This window comes from Ahaetulla prasina, chromosome 4, assembly GCF_028640845.1.
Source record: "Ahaetulla prasina isolate Xishuangbanna chromosome 4, ASM2864084v1, whole genome shotgun sequence".
NCBI classification, from domain to species: Eukaryota; Metazoa; Chordata; class Lepidosauria; order Squamata; family Colubridae; genus Ahaetulla; species Ahaetulla prasina.
In genome coordinates, this window is record NC_080542.1 from 126666918 (window position 1) to 126688341 (window position 21424).

Consider the following 21424-nt stretch of genomic DNA (forward strand, 5'->3'; position numbering starts at 1 on the left):
GACGCCGGCATCAGGGAAGATAAAGAAAACCTTGGCAGACGTTCACTGGTCTGCTGCCAGAGCTGATAGCTGCCGTGGACTAAATTGCTGGCTAATTGAGTCAGTTCACGTGTCTCCTGGACTGAGGTGGGGGTGGGGGGACAGAACAGGTAGCAGATGGTACTCACATGGTGTTCCCACTAAAAGATCCAGAATGATTTGATAATGACGGCAACCAGAAATCCTGGAATTTCCGTGTTAAACAGTGTGGTCATGTGACACCACACTTTCTAACCATCTTGCTTAATGGCAGAAACTGCAGTCCCAATTACCATTGTTACATGAAGACTACCTGAAGGTAGGCCTCACTTTGGAGAAGTTTGAATAAAATAATTTCCTCTTTGATCAGTCATGGAAAAACGTCTGCAGTTTAATAAATCATAGTAGCAGAAAAAAGTAGCAGCCACAGATATAGTTAGGCCCTTACTAAATGTTAGCATTCATTTATGCATTTCTTTCTTTGCTGGATTTGTGTTCACTGAAATCACGAGAATTTTTAGACATTTATGTGCGTGATACTTGTAGGCATGCTTTATGTTAGTCAATAAAAACAACTGCATAATCTATTGTTGCCAAATCAATGCTCTAGAAGTTCAAGTGGCAAAGTATTTATTGGTGAAAGCTTAAGCTGATGGAAACTTACAACCAAGATCTGATCAAGATGTCACATCTTAAAGCTAGAAAAAGTCTTCTTCTTCTCCTTCTTCTCCTTCTTCTCCTTCTTCTTCTTCTTCTTCTTCTTCTTCTTCTTCTTCTTCTTCATCTTCATCTTCATCTTCATCTTCATCTTCTTCTTCTTCTTCTTCTTCTTCTTCTTCTTCTTCTTCTTATTATTATTATTATTATTATTATTATTATTATTATTATTATTATGAACATAGGAAAGATATTTGTGTATATCTGTTTATTTCTCATAAATAAAGCGAACACTGCTCTTCAGAGAAGCTAAGATCATTAAGGGTGAGTGAACATGGCCAAATACTCCCTCTACTCAATTGTTTTCTAATACTTTTCTTTTATACCCAGAAATGAATTATTAGTCTATCATTCACTTAAACAGAGAACACAGGAATTAAAAAAGAACTTCAGTTGGGGACAGCACATAGTAGAAAATCAAAACCGTTTTATATACTGTAATGCTAGTCTAAGAAACAAGGAAAAATATATCTTCTTTTGTTTTAAAACTGAAGTGAAAATAGTGCTTTCTATATTTAGATTGGACAGGTTAGACATTTCAGAAATATGAAACCTAAACTCAAATCAATATAACTGGAGAGGGTGGACAACACCTACAAGATCACAGATGTATAAGCAATGGTTTTTCCTGTGACACTACGAGAGCAAACTTGAATTATGAATAAGCAAGAGAGAAAGACCATGGATGCTTTTAAACTAAAAATATTACAGATAGCTTAAAAAAAATAATAGACAGACAATCCAACAAATGGATCACAGAACAAGTCAATCCATATTCTCATTTGAATTTTGAATTATTAAACTTTGGACACACCAAGTCTGTAAAGTTGAGAAAAGAAAGAGGATGGTCAGCAACAAGATGGATGGAACCCACTACAGTGGTAAAGAGCACATCACCAGAAAATCTGAAGGACCAGGTTGGGAACAGATTGTTGTAGAAAAAAAATCTATGTGGTTTCTAAGAGTAGACTGTCTTGATAGCATATGATCAATCAATCCAACAGAGGAAATGAATTCCAAAACCACCAAAATGGTAAGTAACTTAAGTAGCACTTCTCCATAGTGCTTTAGTTACGATGCTATTTCATGATATACTGTAATTCCTAAGGCATTGTTGGGTGGTGGTGGTGGTGAAAGGGGTACTGTTGCCAACCCCATCCAAATTTCAACAGCAAAGCAATTATGCTTAGAGAAAAAAGAAAATGGCTACAATTTGATCCAATAAGTCACTGTCCCAGCATGAAAATTCTTCTCTCTTTTTCATTTGGCCTCAACTTTCCAGAAAGTATAGCTATTCCTGCAAGTTTAGGCTCGTTGCCAGTTCTAAAGTGCATAGCTGAGGAAAAGGAAACTCTTCCCTAAAGGGCTTTGTCCCACATAATGTCAATGAGAGACCCTGAAAAGTCAGTTCCTATATGCAGAAACCTCATCCTTGGCCCCCATTTCTCCAGCAGCCTAGAGCACAACAGGTTTTACATAATGTTTATGTCTGCTTTTCAACTAACAGTTCACAGCCAATACATTCAATGAGGTTTTTTAAAAAAATGTTATATGAATAATTCAGACGCTAAGAACAGGAGCAAGACTAAACATTTTCCAGTTTTCAGAAAGGATGCCAGTTAGGTTTGCAGCTTAGATCTCAAGAATCCTTTGAAGTGTGGATAAATGTACATAGGCAGTAGGCACCCGTAATCATAGAAACCCAAAATAATAAATCACCAATAGCAGTTTGCACGCTTGACATTTTGGCCTTCCATGATAAACAATGTACCCAAACATAGCAAAACAATATACTAAAAGTGCTCAGCTCTTATTAAATACAAGATTTATTATGGAAGAGCTGTTAAATTTAAACACTGAATCCCATACAGAAATAAATATATAAATAAACCTCCTTTCCAATTTGAGAATAAACAAAAATCACTCCAATTTAAAAACTATCTTCTAAGATTTCATGCTAGGAATGTAAGTTTTATGATGATAAAACAAAACTGGGTTCCTCATTACAGGGTACGTGTAATAATGTATTTTACTGTTGCTTTATATTTGGTTTAAAGGTTGTTTTAACTGATCATCTATCTACTAATAAACTATAGCGCATAGATTTTAATCTTTATAATTTTATATATAAAAATATTACCTTCATTGAGATAATAATGCATCAAAAATGCACAAAATGCAACATGTGTGGAAATATTCATAATAGAAAACTGAATCATACCTTTACACACACACACACACACACACACACACACACACACACACACACAATTAAGTAATGCAAGTGAAAAATCATTTTGCTTTGAATATTAAGGAAGTCTAATAATAAGAAAACTGTGAATTAACATTGTAAGTGCTGGTATCTCAGCTTGTAAGAAAATATCTATTACATGGGAGAAGAAACAATCTCTAATACCTAAATATGACAATGGCTATATGACCAGTGGCATATATCTATTAGATGATTAAGTTCACATGGAAACAAACCTGCCCATCTATCTTAAGAAAATATTCATTTTTAAGGGTTTTCCCCCTCCCTGTAAGTGGAAGAACGTCTCTTCCATGTATGGGATTACTATCAACAAAAAATTAATACCAGGTACACAAAGGAAGCAGCCATTTCCCCCCTATTTTGCGGTGGCCAAAAACTGTTCTAGATAATCATCATGCCCTCTAAGACAGACTCTTCACCTTGTAAAGATTATAAAGATTATTTCTAGACCGGGATGCCCTATGCACGGTCACTCACGCCCTCGTGACGTCTCGCCTGGATTACTGCAATGCTCTCTACATGGGGCTCCCCTTGAAGGGCATCCGGAGGCTGCAGTTAGTCCAGAATGCGGCTGCGCGGGTGATAGAGGGAGCCCCTCGTGGCTCCCGTATGACACCTATGCTGCGCAGACTGCACTGGCTACCTGTGGCCTTCCGGGTGCGCTTCAAGGTGTTGGTAACCACCTTTAAAGCGCTCCATGGCATAGGGCCGGGTTACTTACGGGACCGCCTACTGCTACCGAATACCTCCCACCGACCCGTGTGCTCTCACAGAGAGGGACTCCTCAGGGTGCCGTCAGCGAGGCAATGTCGTCTGGCGACGCCCAGGGAAGGGCCTTCTCTGTGGGGGCTCCCACCCTCTGGAACGAACTACCCCCAGGACTTCGTCAACTTCCGGACCTCCGAACCTTCCGTCGCGAGCTTAAAACTCACTTATTCATCTGCGCAGGACTGGATTAGATTTTAAATTTATTGGTTTTAAATGGGTTTTATTATTTATATTGTTTTAACAATTCGGCCTTTTTAGAATAAGTTTTTTAATTCTTATTTTAATCTGTATTTATATGTTTTTATTTGCCTGTGAACCGCCCTGAGTCCTTCGGGAGATAGGGCGGTATACAAATGTGATCAATAAATAAATAAAGAGGAAGGGAACAAACTATTCCTTTTTCCCTCCTTAATGGCAAATGTGAAATATTTTTCCACTGCAGTCACTCAGTCAATATTACTTAACACTATTGTTGAACCTATAGTGTTGAAGTCAATGAAGTATGGCTAAATATAATGAACTGGTAAATGGACTAGTAAGGAGACTAGTCACTATGTACAATATTCCTATTGGATGATTAAGATAGTATGCAAACAAATATCAACACATTGTTATTCGAATGCATTATTTTTGAATCATTTTGATTTACAGTGATAAACAGCTGAACAACTGCATAGGCCTCTACATCTTCAACCAATTACAGGGACCATGGAAGCCCATCAAAGAAGCTCTACTATTGATGGATACAGAACAGGAATGTACAGTCTGAGGGCCATGGGTGCATGCAGCCCTGGACAGCTATCGTGTTTCTCCAAAAAGACGACCCACCTTGAAAAGAAGCCCCATCACATTTTTTAGTGGGTGCGATCAAATTAAGCTCCACCTACATAATTAGCCCTAATTAAGACTCTGCCCACCCTGGGGTACAGGGGGTGGGGCGAGACAGAGGTATAAAATAAGCTAGGGTGGGGATGAGGGGGTAGAGCTGCCCTAATTATAAGGTCTTGCACACCCCGACACCTGTCTTGCCTTCTTTTGCGGCTGCTTGCCGTCACTTCCACGCATTGCCCTAGCCTCCGTTTCACCTGGCATCTGTTATCTGCAGCCAATAATAGAGCTCCAGATTGGTCCGGAGCTCTATTATCGGCTGCAGATGCCTTCTGATAGGCATTTGAAGGCAAAATAGAGGCCAGGATGATGCATGCGAGTGGCAGCAAGCAGCCGCAGAAGAAGTGGGCCAGCAGTGGGCTCCTGCTGGGCGGGGCTGTCGGTGAGGTGAATCAATAATTAGAACCCTCCAAAAAGAAGGCCTAGCCATTTTTTTAGGGGTCAAAAGAAAATAAGACTTGGCCTTCTTTTTGGAGAAACACGGTAATTCCGTGCCCCCCAAAATAGTAAACTTTTAATATTATGGTGTGATTTTTAGTGATGTTTATATATATTAATTATATTATATATTTTATATGTTGCCCAAGGCAATTTCTCTTTCATGCAATACAGCCCAGGCAAGTCAAAACATTGGACACCCATAGTTATATGTTTGTTTGTTTTTTACTAAAAACCTCAGATTAACTTTAAATCACAATCTGCTTTTGTCACATCTGATCAAATGGGATCCTGCATTTTGCTTAAAACAGGACTAACACATAATTAAATATACAGCAATTAAAATGAGGCGAGATGCAGAAATGAGCAAAAAAGGACAGCACCTTCTTCAGTATATTCTCCAGTTATTTTTTTAACCTATCTAGAAAGCTCATTTCAAGAAAAAAAAGGGGCGGGAGAATCCTGAACTTTCTGCCATCTCGCAAATAAGAGACTCAAACAATATATTATTATCAGATGTCTGACTGCATCTTGCATCATGACAAAAAACAGAGACAGTCATAAAGCTGTGGCATCTTGTGGAATCTGGTTGAAATTTTAATACATTATTTGGAGAAAATGAAGTATACTTGGGATGCATTTTTCCAGTTCCTTAAGCATTTATATATAATTCACTCATCAATAGTATGATAAGTTTGACTGTGCCTAGCATATAAAACAAAGTAAGGGGCTAGAAGCAATGTTGTGTCAACTCACTGAGGATGGTACTTCATAAAATAGGTTGGCAATGATGACAAAAAAATCCCTTTGCATTATACGGTCTTCTTCATATATTGGTACTAGTTTCTGTAAGCTGCTTCATTTGCTATATGCAAGCTAATTCTGCATAAATTTTCTGTTACATCAGTAGTTCTCAAGCTTTTCTTCACCATGGATGCCCTTTAAATACATTTTGTGGCCATGGATCATGGCCACGGACCAGCAAGACTCAACTCAAGATTTAAATCATAGCATTTCTTCATGTCTTAGCGGATCTCTTGTGACACTGTGGGCCCCCGAAGGTCCATTGTTTTAAAAACTTATGTCTTTAAGAGACTTTTCATGCTTTTAATTAAATTATTCTTATACTGTCCCCAAGCCTAACTTCTTCCCAATACATGTGTAAAAACAAACAAGGTATTGATCATAATGCTGAAGGAATTGCCAATGATAGTATTTCTTGAAATAGGACAGCAAGGATGAGTCAGACCAATGCTAGCTTCAAATGTAATTGAAATGCTGTAATAAATAATTCTAAAAAAATTAAGTCACTTTCTTCACAAATTAAACTAAAAAATTTTTCAATTCCCTATTTCTAAATTAGATTACTTTTAATAGATTGATCCTTTGTGTCCAATCCAGTGAGCCATTTTTTTTTATTCTAACAGTTTTACAACATGCAGTGATGCCAATTGATTACCTGCAAATTTGTAGCCCATCCAGGAAAAAGCTGAGAAAGAAAAGTCTTATGTAAGCAACGGCTCACCTATAAGGGCTCCACTGTTGTGACCAGCACATTCAACTTCCTCTGGATGAAGTGTAAAAGCATACAGAACAAAAGCCAAGAAATAAAGCAGAATAGTTAGATGCCCAGCCATAAATGCAAAAGAAGAGTTACTTCAGAATGACAACCGTATAAAGCTTAGCATGAAAAGCCTTCGAAAAACCATTCCTTAAAAATAAATTGGCATTTTTTCTATAATTGAATAAAAGATTCTGCAACACAGCAACATGCATATTCCATGTCTTTACTGCCTTTTCATAACATAAATTAAAGGTGCTCTATTTAGCTTTAGTGGAAGATAAAAATTACAGTAGCTGAAGCAAAGATGAAATTATTTACAAAGAATATCAAAGAGGTTTTATGTTTGGCTCAATGGATCAGACAGAAAGGGTTTCTGATGAACATATAGCCCATTTGCTCAATCCAAAATATTTTCACGCTTGTCATAATATGCCAGAGCTCTCTTGACAAAGCAGGTTATAGTTTTTTTAGTTACAATAAACGGTTGCTTTGGCAAATTAGTGACCTGCAATTGTTATGTATTCTGCAAATGACAGCATCATAGCAGTTTAAGAAGAAGAAAAAAAAAACACCCCTGTAAATTGAGAAAATAGGTTCTAAAATTATGTTGCTGAAATCTGCAATGGAAAAAGACTTTTTAAAAAATGAATTCTTTTAGAATCATGCAACAGCACTGACTCTATCTTTAGGCCAACTGTAATGTTTTGAATGAACGCACCCTGCTTATTATCTTATGTTTTTTTCCAGAACATTCAAATAAATTACCACAAATTTAGTCAAGCCTGCAAATTCAATCCATACACCAAAACATATTTCTGCAGGAGGATTTTTCTTTCTTTCCAGAGCGGGCGGGAAGAGAAACGCAGAGGGAATAATAAATAGAAAAGGCACATCCGGCAATGAGTAATACCCCATGCCTTACCCCACAGTTATCCTCATGCATGCATGTTACCTTGCGCACATGGCCAACTTGCTTACAGCCTTCACAGCGCACGACAACTCAGATTTGGAACTGTATTGCACTAGTTAAATTGCTAGTCTGTATCACTAAATGTGCGGTTACAAGCCACATTTATTTTACTAATCGCTTCTAAAGTGGATATGCCTTAATTAATCTAGCTTTCAGACCATCTCTACCACCAAGCAGTGAAACTTACATGTGTACCTTCAATTTTCTCTGAAAAGCAAGAGGGAAAACAGGAGGCAAGATTATACAGACTGAGAACACAGTAAAAGAATGAAAAATTTAAAACTCGGAAGAAAGACACCTACCACACTCAACTGTCTCCTCAGCTTAGAAGAGCCAAAAAACAAACAAGCAGACACGATTTATTTAAAATAATATTTTCAGCAAATAATAATAAAACTACAAAAGAAAACATACAGTTGAGTAGCACTGAGAATGCATTAAGAACATAATTCTAAGTAGTTTTCATTGGGAAGTAGGTTCCCAAAGTTTGATCTTGTTAATTGATGCAACAGCTGTTGTAGGACAGCTGGTACTAGAGAAATGTTTAGCCTCTGCTAAATTTGCCAGAATCTGTTTTCTCTCGTTAACAAAGCATTCAGCTGAGACAGAAGAGAAGGTAGCTAATTTTTTTGGCGGAAATTGTCATTTGTTTAGTTTAACTATGATGTTGAACTACCAAGAGTATTATATCGATATTATGGCACCTTCAGTCACATAATTGTGTGATCAATTCATTACCTAACTGCCCCCCTTATGATCTGGAATTCAAATAATACGTTTAAATTTCTCAAGGCCAGGGCTGTACAAAGAGTTCCTATAGGGACTTGAGCCATAGGTTATATCATTAAATCAGTACCTGTTTTTCTGTAAGATGTTTATTGTTTCCATATTTAGAGCTGTCAATGAATTGTTAACTATTATTTGGCAATAGGCTATACTGGAACTCTTTTTGTTAGAATGAGTGAAAAGAAGTCCCAAGGTATTTTTTTCCAAAACACAACTGGACTTTCTTCTTCTTTTCTTTGAATATGTTTCATTTTTCATCCAAGAAGCTTTTTCAGTTCAGTTTTAGTTTAATTTAGAACACAAGAAGCTTCTTAGTGAGAAGTGAAATGTTTTCAAAGAAAAAAAAAGCCCAAGAAAGTCCTTGTTTTGGAAAAAGTACCTTGGGACGACCATGGCTTGGATGACTAAGAATCTCTACAGAATTAAAAGAAAAATTTATATCCAAAAAAGAGGGTGGGGTGGGAAATGAAATGAATAAAAGAATGTGATTAAACACATGTCCCATGCATTATTTAAAAAGACATTGACACAATTTATTTTCAAAATACAAATGTCTTCTGAGGGATCAGACAGATAATTCTGAATGTTGAACAAACAACATTTCCAGTCCAATTTGTTTTTCTGGATGACTAAGAATTTCCTTTACATGTACCATTTGGAAGACATGGGTGATATATAACCTTTTCCCAATAAACTTTAGGAAAAGTAATCGTGTCTTCTAGTTTATAATATATTTTATTATTGAGTATCAATCCACAAGGGTCATAAATCAATCTAGAGCACTTGTACACAATGCACTGAAAATATCTTTCAGACTGTAGTGCAATTTTAGGATCTTAGACAATGTTTAAAAGTCTTTAGAGACATGATTCAATTTAGTGATAACAATAAAACATTTTCAAAACATAAACTTTACAATTTGGTCACAAAAACGATTTGTTCAAGAAAATATCAAAGGGTAAATACTATGTTTTTAAAAAGAGAATACTTATGATAGAAGCACGGTGCTAATCAAATTGGAAGGGGGGAAAAATCAGGCCAAAATTATTTTGCTATAATCATAAACATGAAAAAAAACCCACCTCAATTCAATAATAGGAGGAAAATATCATTTTTGAGACAATAGGGATATTTTGCTAATTGACAAGACAGTATTTTACTAAGAAAAATGAATTAACAGACTCTAATAGACGTATTCTATCAGTTATGGCAGCATATAAATTTGGTTTTACTCTTTCAGATTTAATAAAGTATGTAATTTTAATTTTTGTTTGAATACAAGAATATCCTTGAATTTAACATCTGCTCATGAAATAAGAAATGATGAATTGTTTTTATTTCTTTAAAGCAGGGGTCTCCAACCTTGGTCTCTTTAAGACTTGTGAACTTCAACTCCCAGAGTTCCTCAGCCAGCTTTGCTGGCTGAGGGACTCTGGGTGTTGAAGTCCACAAGTCTTAAAGGCACCAAGGTTGGAGACCCCCGCTTTAAAGGACCCATGAAATCTAAAATAATCACAACAAAAAAAAAGGATCATTATGCTGTAATGATTGTAAGAACTATAGATCCAAGTCCTCAGGAGAAACCATCAAATGGATAACATGCAATTGAGACACCACATATTTACATACATGAATCTAGGTACTAGGTGTTACTATATGAAGCAAAGAGTTAGTCATCTACAACTGGTTCCACGATTCCTGACAAGTTTCTGAACCTTTTTTTTTTTGGCTGATTGTACCTTCCAGAAATTTGTGATTAATCAATTCCTGGGCTTAGTTACTCTTCAGACCTCATCTGAAAATCAACACAATTTATTTCTTCAAATCCAGAATTTCAATGAAATATTAGTAACAGCTGGACAAATGATAGAGGCTTGACCACTTGTTAGGCTGGTATCATTATTGTTCTTTCCAGTGTAACATATATATAGGGGGCCTTGGTGTCTTCTGAGCTGTTATTTTCTTGTAGACATTTCATTATCCAAACTAAGTAATATCATTAGTGCTAGCGATAGTAAGACATAAATTAATCGAAGTTTTTATTACTTATTTCTAATTCTGGTAGTGTGATGAAAATAAAAATAAATATCTCTTGATCTCAAAATGTTTATTCATTTATAGAATCTGTTCTTAAGCATGGCCTGCTTAGCTTCATCAAATCACCCATGTTTTAAACCTCTTATTTTGCTTATATCCCGCCATCAAATTTGAATGATGACAGAATGAAAACCGATGAAGGAGGGAGCATGGTGTGGAGGTAGACAATGAGAATGAGAACATAATAAACCAAAGATTATTTCAAACATTAAATGTTTTCACAATATAGAACAAAAGCTTTAGGAAAACGGAATAATAATAATAGGCTTGATGAAGTATTTCTACTGATTCCAGAATGGAAAAGAAGGATAGTGGAAATATGGCTACAAACCATCATTTATTTACTATGTTTTTAATGTTTTATGTTTTATGTTTTTACATGTCAGTGAAGTGGAAAATTAATACACAAATATGATATGATTCTAGGTGTGATAAATATTATCATAACAAGAGGTTTTTTTTAAAAAAAAGAAGTGCATATATGCAATTTAGTAGTAATTACATTACAGAATGTTTTTTTTTTGGAACTAAAACTAACCTGGAATTTTAAAAAGAGTGGTACAATAATAGAACTGTTTAAATGATTAAGGAAACAATCTATTTCCTACATCTATTTTACTTTCCTTACCGTAGTAAAAGCATATACTTTAAGGTCTGGTAACAGAAGCAAAACCAGCAATTTTTCCTTATACTAGTAGAGAGCTTTGGGCTTAAAGAATGAATAGCATCATTCCTTAATGCATGGACCTAAGTAATTTGTAAATGCAAAAAGCAAATTGTGTAGCAACAGACTTACATGATTTCTTATTTGAAATCTTCAAGGGCCGAAACTGTACATCTGATCTTCTTAAAGCAAGTCTCCTATCAAGTAATTTGAGGAGGGGAAGAAAACAAAACTTAAGCTCTTTTAATTTTAATGCTCTTTTGGTATCAATAAATATGTACAGGTAGTTCTCAAGCTATGATCGCAATTGAGCCGAAAATTTCTATTGCTAAGCAAGACCATGGTTAAGAGAGTTTTGCCTCGTTTTATGACCTTTCTTCCCACAATTGTTAAGTGAATCACTGCAGTTGTTAAGTTAGTTACACAGCTGTTAAATGAATCTGGCTTCCCCACTGACTTTGCTTGTCAGTAGGCTGCAAAAGTTGATTACATGACCCCGGCAAGGATACTTGTCGTATTCAATTCAATTGTCAGTGAATTTTGATCACATGACCATTGGAATGCTGCAATGGTTGTAAAGCAGTCATAAGTCACTTTCTTCAGGGCCATTTTAAATTTGAATTGTCACTAAACAAATGGTTGTAAGTCGAGGACTATCTGCATATGTGTTTTGTCAATGTTCTGCAGGTTTTGTCATTATCAATATAAGCAACTGAATTATAACATCCAATTTAAACCATTATTTTTCAAACTTGGCTACTTTAAGAACACACGGAATTCCCTAGCCAGCATACCAAGTTCAGGCTTTGTGCTGCATTCCAGTGCACCTCTAATGGTTATACTGATCACATTTTTAAGTGTTGGGGAATGAGGGTTGGGGAATTGGATCAGTAATAACATACCTTTCCTGGAAATGTTTTGAAGGAACTAAGCCTGCTCTGGGATTGGCATCACTTTCCAGCTTGGCTTGCCACCAGGTTGCATCATCTTGGGTCATGATTTGAAGAATATCACCTTTTCTGAAAGGAAGTCCAGCTTCTTTGCAGGGAATTGCTTTATCTTCATTGGGATTATAGTCAAAAAGAGCTTTCATGAAGATCTGCAGAAAAGAATACACTCAATTATTTAAATTATTTAAAACTACACTGAATTAAAATCTAAGGAATTCTATTATTGTTACTGTTGCTTGTTGGCATAAAATAATTTTACCTATCATGATAAAAACATCTACATATAGAGGAAAAAATGCTGGGCTGAGCTGGCATTTAACCCTAAGTGAGTGAGTAAGTAAGTAATAAATTTTACACAGCTATCACATGAAGAATCTTAGGTGAATCCAACAAGTGTTTACCTTGCCTTCTTTTGATGAGTTTTCTTCTTTGATACTGGGTATAATCTTAAATGTAATGGCTCCTTGGGACAGAGACTAAAATATGTAAATATAAGTTACTAAATTATGTACTTAAAAACAAAAAAGACATAATAAATTAAATCTGCATTTGATTCCAGTCCAATTCCTATTCTTTAATAGCAAATAATTTTGAGCTATTGTACATGCATTACTCTATTCTCTATCAGAGGGAATTATATATTTATATAATATAATGTGTTTATAATTAGAAGACGACAGCTGTTTATCAGATATATACCATAAATATACTATAAAGATTTACTCAATAAATTATTTCCTTGAATCTTAAGTCTGCATTGAACAGAAGGAATTATTACTTGAGAGTGTACAACTTCTCCAAAAGCCAATAACGGATTTTTCACATATGATATGAGCCAATTTCTTTATACTGTAGAGAGCAAAATTTAACCTAAAGAACAACAGTGGGAGAAGACTTCTTTTAAATTAGTACTTTTTGTGTTGGTCTCAATATATCTATTTTATGCAAGTAAATGGAATATATATTTATTAGCTTTGTATTGTTTTAAAAAGTAATTTAGTTGCTTCACTTTTTTATGAAGACTGCTTTATAGTCTATATTCTTTTCTTTATAAACATCTACTAGGAGCTTCAGACAATAGCATCAAAAACATCACTACTGAAAAATTAGTCTTCTGTGCTTTTCAATTAAATATTCTGTTTTCAACCTACCAGAATTTGTATAATTTCTTCTGGTTTTTTATCCTCCACTGAAATTCCATTTACTTCCTTCAGCTCGTCACCTACATGAATGAGACCTACGAAACACGGTTATGTACCAGTCAAATAATTCTTATATTAAATGAACCACTGCAACCTGAACATTTTTTCAAGTCATGCTCTTTCCAACTAAACTTTAGCTTTACTTCTTCACAAGCCTAGTTGTGTACTGATGATTTATATATGTGTGTGCATATGTGCTCATGTGTGTCTATATCCACAAGGAATTATATCCAACATTAAGCTGATGAACTTCCCTAACCACTTCATCACCGGGCAGCCCCTAAAATTTCCTGAACTAGTTTTCTTAAGAGCTGGGAGGCAATTATGAAAGTGATTGCTTTTGGCAGAGTTGAAAACTGAGAAACCTCTAGAATGGAGCTCTATCTACAGAAGAAGAAACTTCATTGATTAATGGAATGACATTAGAAAGAACCAAATATAGTGAAATTCTTTTTCAATAAACATTCTCCAACACTGTGTATAATGTATTCTTTTGGCAAGTTTATAAAAACCTTTTTGTTTGTTATCATGCAGAATTTCTAATTATTAATATGTTAGGTCTACAATCTACATGAAATGTGATGTATTATTGTAAAATGGCAGGAATACCTTGATACTTAAATACAGAAACTGATTTTACAAACTGTCATATGAAAAGAATGACAACATCCGTTCCCTCCTTTTTTTTAAAGTACTGCATGCATAATATACACAATATTAAGGTTGTACATCTGCCCCAATAATCTATACCTGATATAAAAGATGAATTCCATGACAGCAAAATCCAATTAACAGATTTTGCTTGATTTAACATTTAAAAATTTGGAAATTAAATTCTGCATTCAATACCTGTAAACATAGTTTAAAAATTCTTACCACTTCGGTCTGCTGCTCCCCCACGCATTATCCGAGCCACAACAACAGCTCCTGTGTTTTCATCCCTTTTAATAGTAGCTCCCTTTAAAAATAAATTTAAGAATTACTATAAAATTAAAGTTGAACCACATAAAACTATTTTCTAGATGCCATTTTTGGTAACTTGGATTATTTAAAATTATTGTTGCTGCTATTATTAGTTTTTCCATTTGATTTTTATCTTGAATTTGGCATAATAGTGAACAACATCCAAGATTATTTAGAGGAAAATGATAACATTCTAACAGAACAGAAATAGAAAGAAATGCTGAGGCATAAACAATCAACTTCTGATTGATATTTTGATTTTGGAGAACTGCAAAAGCTAAAGAACCAATTTAGCTTTTGTGAATTGATTATAAAAGGTATTTGATTTAACTGTTCAATCATGGGGGGGGGGAGCAGATAAAAGATAAAACCTGGCAATGATTCATAACTGTAATTAAAAAAGAAACTGAAGGCTTTATTTTGGTTGTTCAAGATGAAGTCATCCGAACTAATGCAATCAAGGCCAGAATTGAAAAATCATCAAATGATTCAAAACATAGATTGTACAAGAAACAGAAGAAACAATAGATCATAAAGTCAGATTGTGTAGAAGATTATACAAACTGATATCAAAACAACATAACACATATGGTCTCTTTTGTCTTCTTGGCTTTCTTTAAAAATAAAAATGCAGAATACAATCAGATTTTGAATCCTGATTCCATTCTTTTTTTCTTTAGCTAGCTGCACAGAATCAGCATGGCTTAAATGTGACTAATTGTTCACACTGAGTTGTATGGCAAGGAATGAAAATAATAGAAGTCTGGATGGAGTCCAGCTGTTGGTTAGTACAAAACCATGTGATGCCATCAACTCATTTTTAGAATATTAGCCAAATTATTTGATTTATTTATTTATTAAATGCTGGTGCTATTGCTGCTGCTTATTATTATTTAAGTGCTAAAATGTACCAGAGGTTCTCTATTTTTTACAAGCCTGATGATTTTCACAGAGTCTTCTTCATTATCAATATCGTCAGGCATGGGAGGCAATACAGGATCATAGCTTTTCTCAGCAACAATATCGTGCACAGAAAGCAAAGCCTGCAAAAAAAGAAAAGGGTTAAAAACAACTGTCAAGTAAAAGGCATAAAACATATCTGCATTGGTAATTTACCATTACTGTTGCAGACCTAGGTAGAGTTTGCATCTCATCAGCAGTGATTTGGCATGAAGTGTCCCTCACGGCTTAGGAACAGTACTTTGTTCCAGAATAAAATCAAAGGACCTGCATTCTGTATTGTTGAAAGGATATATTTGTTCAATTTAACAAAACTTCAATACAAACACAAACTTCTAAGATATCAGTGAAGAGAAGCAGAAAACTGGATTCTTTTTGTTCATGAAAAGAAAGAAAATGTTTAATGGTTATGTGTATTTTAGAGCAGGGGTCCCCAACCTTTTGGACCTCAGGGACCACTAAATTCATAATTTTAAATCCTGCGGACCACTAATATGATCTGCTGGCTAAGTGGTCATGTGATCGGGTGGGCATGGCCAACTTGATGTCACTCACATTGAGGGGTGCCTTGCCGGCCTCTACTCACCCTTCCCCTCCCAGCCACTCCTCACCTACCCACCCAGACTCCTTACGGCCCCAATAGGAAGCAGTTGTTGGAGCTAAGAAGCTACCAAGAGACAGAGTTAGCAAAATAGCTGGCTCAGTTCAAATTGGATCTGACTGAGAAGGGGGCTCAGCAGAGGCACCTCACTGAGGACTATGAGCATAGGTTTTCCAAGCAGAGGGAAGACCTGCGGGAGTGCAAGGCCAGGTACCAGTGCCTGGAGGATCAGTGGGCTGAGATGGACAGCCAGTTCCAGGCCATGATACAATCCCCGCTGGAACAAGACCCTCTAGCTCTTTGCCACCAGCAACGCTTCCCTCAAGCCTTCGCTCAAAATAATTTTTCTGTGGACCACCAAAATTTTCTTGTGGACCACCAGTGGTCCATGGATCATCAGTTGGTGACCACTGTTTTAGAGATCTTGTCTTCACAGGACTGTAATTTTTCCAGATGCACCATCTAAAAGCTATTATTCATATGAACAGAAGAATTTTTTAAGGTATATTCATTAATATAAGCCTGCATCACATTTAGAATGTTAAAGCTAGTATGATTCATGTGTAAGCTAATGTAAATATTGATGTTGGATTTATATATCTGATCAAAATGGTATATTAAAAATCCCATACCATACATAGTTGATTTGCACAAAGGCACTGATACCAATTCTCATTTCAATGCATAAGAAAATATATTAAAATCTATTCTTAAACTGAATTTAGAACTTAAGAAAAAATGCAATCATCATCATGGTTCCAAAAGTATTACAACTAACCAAGATATGAATATGTAGTCTTTCTAACCATCCTCCCTCTTTTGCAAACAAGATACTAATGCAGCTCAATAATATCCATCTATATGACATGATATTCTTATCCTTTTAAAACAACGACTGCTGCTCAAATAGTGCCAATTGGAATAATATTACAGTGATTATCTTTATCATGGTAATTTTATTTTTACATGTAAAAAAAAGATAATTTCCTGCACTGAAAGTTTTAAACACTGAATATCTATTCTTCTGCATCAGGGAATTGGTCTGCAGCTCTTACTAATACAAATATAGTACATATGAAGTTAAGCGCTTTTTTCATTTTTTAAACTCGTTTCCTCTTCTTTGAGATTGTTAATATCAGGAGACACTGGACTGTCTACATATTTTTAAATATCCACTCAAAGAAGCAGCTACTTCATGCCATCTGGTTACAGTACTCATTTTCTTTTCTATGGCACCTCTTTTTCCTCCCTTCCTAATTCAATCCATACTTTCAGACGGATTTTTAAAATTATTTAATCAGATCCATTTGCTTAAAACAGAAAAATCTCCTGATGATTCATAAACATGATACAAAGGTTGCTGCCACATTTTTTTAAGCTTTCCAGTCTAGTTTACAGTCCTGTTAATCCCTAAAAGTCTTCCTTCCAAGGTCTAACTATGCCTCATCCTTCTGATTTCTGAGCCCACACAAGGTCATCAGTAAGTCTTTCGAATAAAAACAATTAAATTAGGGAGTCTTTAAAATTCTCCAATAGCAGAGTAACCGTGACAGATGATACTGCTGCAGCAACATCTAGTTAATCAATTTTTAAAGTTCTAAAAAAAGCTTTCGAATGGTAGAGGAGAAAAACTGAAAACAAATTCTGAAAAGCAGAAGCAAATTTGAAACAGATGCCCATTATAAGCCATCTAATGGGTACATAGTACAAAAAAGAGAAAAGTGGGCCAATGGCAAGACACTGTGCTCCCTCCTTCCCTCCCTCCTCTCCCCACTCCCTTTTTTTGGTCCCCAATTGCAAGAGGTCAGCAAGATTCCAGGAGGGATGGGGTGAGAAGGAAGAGCAGTAGTTGAAGCCATTGTTCAGCAAATGAACAAAAACTATGTGAAGAACACCCATAGAAAAGACATGTGTCAAAGTTCCCACTAACGAACCCCAAGCAGATCAGAATTCTGAGACTGAGATCTCTCTCAAAGAACTTACTGGCACGTCATATTGGCACAGTTAAATGTAAAACCAACTCTAAATATTCCCTGCAGTTTCAGTATAATTAAAATAGTAAATGATGCCCTGCCCAAGTGTCACAGGTCACATTGTCCAATTAGGTTAATTGGCAGGCTCCTTAGACACTACTCTCTGACTTCATTCGACACCTGTGAGATGACCTTGGTTCCCACGAGACAGTTCTGTGTTGTGTGTGAAAATGCATTCCAGCATTGCCGTAGTGTGTGGCAACTGAGAAACCACAAAATGGCTCCTGCCAGGTTCGGTTTGAAGTTGACAAGTCCACAAAACAGAAGGAAAGAGAGCTGAAGGATAGGTAAATAAAATGCAACAGAAATAAATAGCGAAAAGGCAGCCGAAATCAGAAAATAGAGTTTTGTATGTGTGTGAGACAGTAACAGGAAATTTAGATAGTTGGCCCTTCCCCTAACAGACAACACTCCTGACTAGCAGGCAAATGGGTTATGGCCACTATCAGATTGGTGATGTTATAACTGACTCCAAGAACCAGTTTTCAGTCAGTATCCAGACTACAGGCAGTTCTCGACTTACAACAGTTCATCTAGTGACCATTTAAAGTTACAACGGCACTGAAAAAAGTGACTCATGACTGTTGTTTACAGTTATAACTTTTGCAGCATCCCCAAGATCATGTGATCAAAATTCAGATGCTTGACAACTGGTTCATATTTATGACTGTTGCTGTGTCCCAAGGTCGTGTGATCACCTTTTATGACCTTTGACAAGCAAAGTCAATGTGGAAGCCAGATTCACTTAACAACCAGCAACTGCAGTGATTCACTTAACAACTGAGGTAAGAATGGTTGTAAAATGGGGCATCAGTCACTTAGCAAATGTTTCACCTGAGAATAGAAATTTTGGGCTCAATTATGTTCATAAGTCAAGGACTACCTGTATTGAAGTTACACAACTATTGGACAGTGTGGGCGGAAAGGACTAGGAGAATTAGACCAAAGGAAAAATAGATTTGGATAATTTAAATAATTAGATATTGTATAAAAGAATTAGAATATTTTTTTATTTAGAACACAGTACTATAATAATTGGACAGACTATAGAATAGTAAATAAAATAGAATTGAGTAGAGAGTAAAACAGAACAACACCACAGGATAACAGGAAGAATAATTGCTGGGAATAAAACAAAATAAACTTTGTATGGTAGTGCGACAGATGGATGGATGAATAGATAGATAGAAAGAGAGGGAAATATTTTTTTGTCTTGGTACATACATGCAGCCTAGGTGAATACAGGTAGTCCTTGACTTACAATAGTTCACTTAGTGACTATTTGAAGTTACAACAGCACTGAAAAAAGGGACTTATGCTCATTTTTCACAGTAATGACCATTGAAGCATCCTCATGGTCATGTGATTTACATTCAGATGCTTGACAACTGATTCACATTTATGACAGTGCCAGTGTCCTGGGGTCATACGATCCTCTTTTGCAACTTTCTGACAAGCAAGAACAGACTGGACTGTCATATATCAGAATGGTGTAGGGTCTCCTGCTTGGGTGGGGGCTTGGACTAGATGACCTACAAGATCCCATCCAACTCTTGTTATTCTGTTAAAGTTCACTTAACAACCCTGTTACTAATTTAACAACTGCAGTAATTCAGTTAAAAAATGTGGCAAGAAAAGTAAAAAAATTGGATAAAACTCACTTAACAAATTTCTCACTTAGCAACATAAAATTTTGGGCTCAATTGTGGCAATAAGATGAGGACTACTTGTACAGTATTCATTTAGAAACTTTTAAACATATTTATAATATATTTTGGCTTGATAGACAGTAGTCCAGCACGTACCTATATTATGTTCAAATTTATTTCATTAAACCACTTACTGGAAATGGGTAAGCAACTATAACCAGGAAGGTAACAAGCTTGCATGGATACCAAATTACATTGCTGAAGCAGGGAAAAATAAAAAAACCAAACCAAACCACCGTTCCATTGTTCTCTAAAAATAACTCTTCTTTTCCTTACTTTAAGGAATTGAACTGCTCTGGTTTTCTTTCCTGAGCAACTTCAAGAAGCCTGCTTGATTCATTTTTTTAAACTTTTTGCTATTCTCAAAATTTAAGATTTGTTGCCTGATTTTCAAACTTATTTAGAGCAACCTGACTGCCAACTATCTAACAATTGTGATATAAGAAGTCTATGCTTTTCCTGAAGTACTCCCCAAGGACACCAAGTGGAACCAAATTGGAACATTTCACCCTAAAAAATAGAGCTCTTTTTCTTTCCTACAACATAAAATTAATTCAGTGTACTGCTAATCGCACGAGGCAGCAATGCTTCAGTTGTTATTAACACTGATGCAGGAAAGCATGATGCGTCTTCTACATTAGCCACACACATGCCAATTTTCCTTTGGATACATACCAATCCCATTACCATTGTAATGCCTCAAAAGATTCATCTGAATGCTATGCTTTTGGCCTATGTACATCACAAAATTGCATTTAGGAAGCATACTGTTTCTACCGTTTTTCACAACTTTTATTTTAATCCACATATTTTGGAAGCAGAAACTTCTACTTCAGCAGAAACTGCAAAAGACAATTAGCTAAGAATCCCACAAACTAGGTCACTCTAAACTAGGCACAATCACCACCACATGATGGGTTTTAGCAAGGAAGAACTTACCAGATAAATTTGAAAAAGTTGAAATCTTTTTTGAAATGAACTTGATTCAGGACCACAAAATGGACATTGGTCCTACCTGAATGTCCTTTCTCTGTTGGCGGGACCAGCAGCCAGGCATGGGAGTGACTCGGTCTGTATCCAATGGGATCGAGTCTGCTAGTTGAAAAGCACCTCCTCCTCCTGGTGCCTTCCAGCTTTCGAACGAGGATGATGCGGCAGACCGACGCACTGAGCTGTAAAACAGGAACTGCAAGAATATGTTATTATGCCCTCCCCCCCCCCCCGGCATATGACCATGAGAGCCCCAATGACCTCCATAGAATACAGAAACCGGGCGTTCAGGGAGGGGCTGGCTGCTGGTCCCGCCAACAGAGAAAGGACATTCAGGTAGGACCAATGTCCATTCTCCAGCAGGGCGGGACCAGCAGCCAGGCATGGGACATACCAAAGCAAGTCCTATCGGGAGGGATCCGCCCGGTCCGGGTTAGAACCCCCTTCTAGGACCCTTTGGAGAACCCTGCGGCCGAACGCCGCATCAGCAGATGCATAGGAATCGATCTTGTAATGGCGTATGAATGGATTCGGAGAAGACCATGTGGCTGCTTTGCAGATTTCTTCTAATGGAGCCTGAGTATTACGCAGCTGAAGTAGCCGCTTCTAGTAGAATGCGCAGTGATGCGACTTGGAACAGGAATTCCCTGAATCTGATATGCTCTGGCAATGCATGCCTTAAGCCATCTACCGATGGTAGAGGAAGATACCTTAAGGCCGATGGTGGTTGGTTGAAAGGACACAAAGAGAGCCTCCGTCCTCCTGAGAGAGGCGGTACGTTTGATGTAAATACGGAGGGCTCTCCGGACATCTAGGGTATGCCAGGACCTTTCC

At 36.4% G+C, this 21424-nt stretch overlaps 1 protein-coding gene across 6 annotated transcripts in view; it reads right to left on the bottom strand.

Moving 5' to 3' along the window:
* The window catches only part of MPP7 (MAGUK p55 scaffold protein 7), a 98912-nt gene that overhangs the window by 17092 nt on the left and 60396 nt on the right, over nt 1-21424 (bottom strand). For 4 of the 6 annotated variants that reach the window (XM_058182210.1, XM_058182207.1, XM_058182209.1 and 1 more), the window contains 6 exons: nt 15209-15340; nt 14211-14292; nt 13284-13369; nt 12534-12608; nt 12085-12281; nt 11315-11379 (listed from right to left, as the gene is read on the bottom strand). In XM_058182210.1, the coding sequence (XP_058038193.1) occupies nt 11315-11379; nt 12085-12281; nt 12534-12608; nt 13284-13369; nt 14211-14292; nt 15209-15340 (637 nt within the window). Of the gene's footprint in view, nt 1-11314; nt 11380-12084; nt 12282-12533; nt 12609-13283; nt 13370-14210; nt 14293-15208; nt 15341-20615; nt 20747-21424 lie in introns of those variants that run through there. The other 2 variants (XM_058182211.1, XM_058182206.1) reach the window with 2 other exon arrangements.